The sequence below is a fragment of the Ictalurus punctatus genome, chromosome 28 (genome assembly GCF_001660625.3).
Source record: "Ictalurus punctatus breed USDA103 chromosome 28, Coco_2.0, whole genome shotgun sequence".
NCBI classification, from domain to species: domain Eukaryota; kingdom Metazoa; phylum Chordata; class Actinopteri; order Siluriformes; family Ictaluridae; genus Ictalurus; species Ictalurus punctatus.
In genome coordinates, this window is record NC_030443.2 from 9,850,476 (window position 1) to 9,853,911 (window position 3,436).

Sequence of the window (3,436 nt, forward strand, 5' to 3'; positions counted from 1 at the left end):
GGTTAAAGCAAAATACCAGTATTATACCAGTGTACTAATTATCTGTTAGTTATCATTCATTAGTGTCATTAACATTCATGTGAAACTAGAAAAGTAGGTAACATAAACTTGTATTTATTACAAGTTTATATCAAATGATCGGCTATGGAACTGAGCATTTGCCCTCCATAGTTACATTTTTACAGCAAATATGCAAAGAATGTGTTTAATGTATTTCAGTCACTGTAAGTGAAAAAGTACTGCAAGAATAACTGCAAAAAACAAAACAAAAAAGAACAGCTTTCAGTAGAAATTAACAAAACGTGAATTTTCAAACAGGAATCAATAACATAAAAAGCTTAGAAAAACACAAACAAAAATGAGAAGATATGTGGGGTGTACATGCACAGTAGAAAGTATGGAGTCTCATATGAACTTTCATTTTTGCTTATGTTTTTATCTTATAATGTAGATGTTCATTAAACAATTTATTTTACATAAAGTAAGAACACAAAATATACAAATTAGTTGTGTTGGGAAATGTTAAACAAAAAATAAAACACATACATTATGCTTCACATGAGGCCTTTATTAAATCATTTAAGAAATATGAAATATTTCAATTAATTAAAGGGGCTTTACGAATAGATTAAAAGACCTTTATGGAAATAAATTAAGAGCATTAAGCTTGACAAAACACAAAAGTTAAGGAGAACTGTAGCTGGCAAAAGTAAAATGTGTCTCCTCTGTTCAGCGCCTCATGAGAACATTCCAGCTCGCTAAAGTCAGTTTGGAATTTGAATAGAACAGAAGAACCGCCCGTCTCTGATTGGCCAGAATGGAAAGACATAGGCGGGACTTGCACGTCGCTCATGAGCGTTCTCGCTGTCCGATTGGACCGTCGCTACGTGGGCGGAAACGTCCAGGCGGTATATATGCTGTGAGCACGGCTCTCAGGCTAATGATCGCTGGCGCTCGCTCGTTAGGAGGAAGCGGACAGGGACGCTCTTGTTCAATGTTTCACCACCGAGCAAACCTGAGCCTGCGCCCCCGAACCAAATACCGCGCTTTCGACTGAGTGAAAGCCCGAGTGCTTCCTTCGCCGAAGTGTGGGACAGGGGTTTAAAAGTAAAATGATCAACACGGGGGAGTGCGCGGTGGACGCGCAGAGCCTGATCTCGATCTCGTTGCGGAAGATTCACAACTCGCGGACGCAGCGCGGAGGAATCAAGCTGCACAAGAACCTCCTGGTGTCGTACGTGCTGAGGAACGCGCGCCAGGTCTACATGAACGAGAAGTATGCGGAGATCTACAGGATGCAGCAGTACGAGGAGGTCATGACCGTGTGCAACGAGATCCAAGAGCTGAACCCGCTCGACGTGGCTGAGGACGCCGAGGAGGAGCCGAGCTGCTGCGGCGTGGCGAACCCTGCACCCAGCCTGTGCGCTGCGCTCTCGCCGGTCGGCCCGCGCTCTCCACAGCCTACTCCGGGCGCGTGCTCCGCGTCTCTCGTGCTCCAGTCCGAGGAGGAGGAAGACGAGGATTCGTCTTGTAAGCAGTCGGACGCAGTGTTCTACCGCAGCTGCTGCGTGGAGGCGTGCGCCGTGGCGCCGGGCTGCGACTTCTCGGCGTCGGGCGGCGTGCACTGCAGCAAGACCACCGTGCTGGACCTGGACACGCACGTCGTGACCACGGTGGAGAACGGCTGCCTGCATCAGGACTGCTGCGCGTCGCCTGCACCGTGCTGTCCGAGCGCTCACGGCCCGGTCAGGAAGCGCAAAATGGACTTCAGCTACTACGCGCCCGAGCTGGAGGAGACGCCGGAGTTCGCGCCGTGCAAGCGCCAGAAGTTGGAGGAGTGCGCGTACGCGGGCTGCGCCGAGCCGCTGGAGGCGTGTAACATCTCCAACCTGATCTCCATCTTCGGCTCGGGCTTCTCGGGGCTTGTGAGCCGGCAGGCGGACTTAGAGCAAGCGCTTAACGGACAGTTCTGCAGCAAGCAGGCGCTGGCGAGTTTAGGGGCATGGACCAGAGCCATCGTAGCTTTTTGACCCTGTGCTAAAGAAATAGACTCAAATCCTTTATGATGAAATGAGAAAAAACCGAACTGTACAAAGCCTGAGACTTTATTTTTGCAACAGAACGTTATTTAAAACACTCGAGTTAGGTTTGTTTTCGTTTCGTTCGTTTGTGGGGAGGCGCGGAGTGGACGCCTGCCGTGTGTGTGTGTGCGTGCGTGCGTGTGTGTGTGTGTGTGTGTGTCCTTCTACACCGACAACGTTGACATCTCGAACATTTTGTTGCTGAAATGATCTCAACGAATTTCGTTGCCTTAAACCCCAACGCGGAACTGCTAGCTAGCTCTCACCACGAACATGGCAGGTTTTGAATGTTTTTTGTTGTTGTTGTTGTTGTTGTTTGTTTTTTGTTTTGTTTTTTTGCTCGTGGGTTGTTTTGTTTTTTTGAGTTGTTTGATAAGGAACTTCACTGAGATGTCTTGTAAAATAACATTACCCATGTAATGTTTGAAATAACACAAACAGATCATCCTAACATTGCACGTTCTCAGTCATGACTGCGTGCTTTTTATACTTTTTTTTTATTTTTAATTTTTATTGTTTGTAACATCTGTTTATGAAACAGCTCCAGGCAGAAGACTAGCTGAACTGCTCACAGGATCAACATGTGAGGCTAGATGATGGAGGGACTGGCATATTTCTGATTACACCTTTAATAGCACGAAAGGCAATCATGTCAGCTGAAGAAGGTGCAATATTTGAGAATCCTCTCTCTGGTTTTGTTGTCTGTTGTGTTTTGAAGTGGAAATACCTGGTGCATTTTGTTTACTGCACTAACTTGCAGTACCAGTGTGTTTGTAGTCCATTTATGCCAGTCACCTCATCTCACTCAACGTTGGGGCCCATTAATTAACAACACAACTCCCAGAATGCACGGCGTGATGGATGGAACCAGCCAGGCATCTTTTTGTTGTTGTTGTTGTTGTTGTTGACAATTTGGCATCACAGTTTCCCTCCTGTTCCTCTCACTAAAAGAAAAAGTTCGCAGTAATTCATGATGCCAGCATTTGCTTGGTTTTGTGGGTTTGATTTTATTTTCTACAATGTTAGACCTTTTGTTCTAAAAAGGCAATCTCATAAGTTAGCCATAAGTCCTCACATTATATAAGCACTATGTGTACTGAATTAAAGACGTTTGCAGACGTACTCTCCATATTTTGTTGGTATTCTTGTATTTTTGTGCATATTAAATTGTATATCACCGGGTAAAACTGTTTTAGAAAGTATTTGTTTAAAATTTATAACCTTAATAAAAAATGAAACTTATTCTTTCTTTCTTTTTCTTGACTTGAGTCCTTTCTTCTTTCTTGCTAAGTAAGTTAACTTCAGTGCGATCACAGAACTACAGCAGTGTTCACGATATTGCATGATCATGACAT

At 44.8% G+C, this 3,436-nt stretch overlaps 1 protein-coding gene across 1 annotated transcript; it reads left to right on the forward strand.

Annotated features, from left to right (window-relative positions):
- Positions 1–942: 942 nt before the first annotated feature.
- ier5l (immediate early response 5-like) lies at positions 943–3,323 on the forward strand. Its single transcript, XM_017460718.2, has one exon. The coding sequence runs from the start codon at positions 1,113–1,115 to the stop codon at positions 2,028–2,030; it is 918 nt and encodes a 305-aa protein (XP_017316207.1). The 5' UTR covers positions 943–1,112; the 3' UTR covers positions 2,031–3,323.
- The last annotated feature ends 113 nt before the right edge of the window (positions 3,324–3,436 follow it).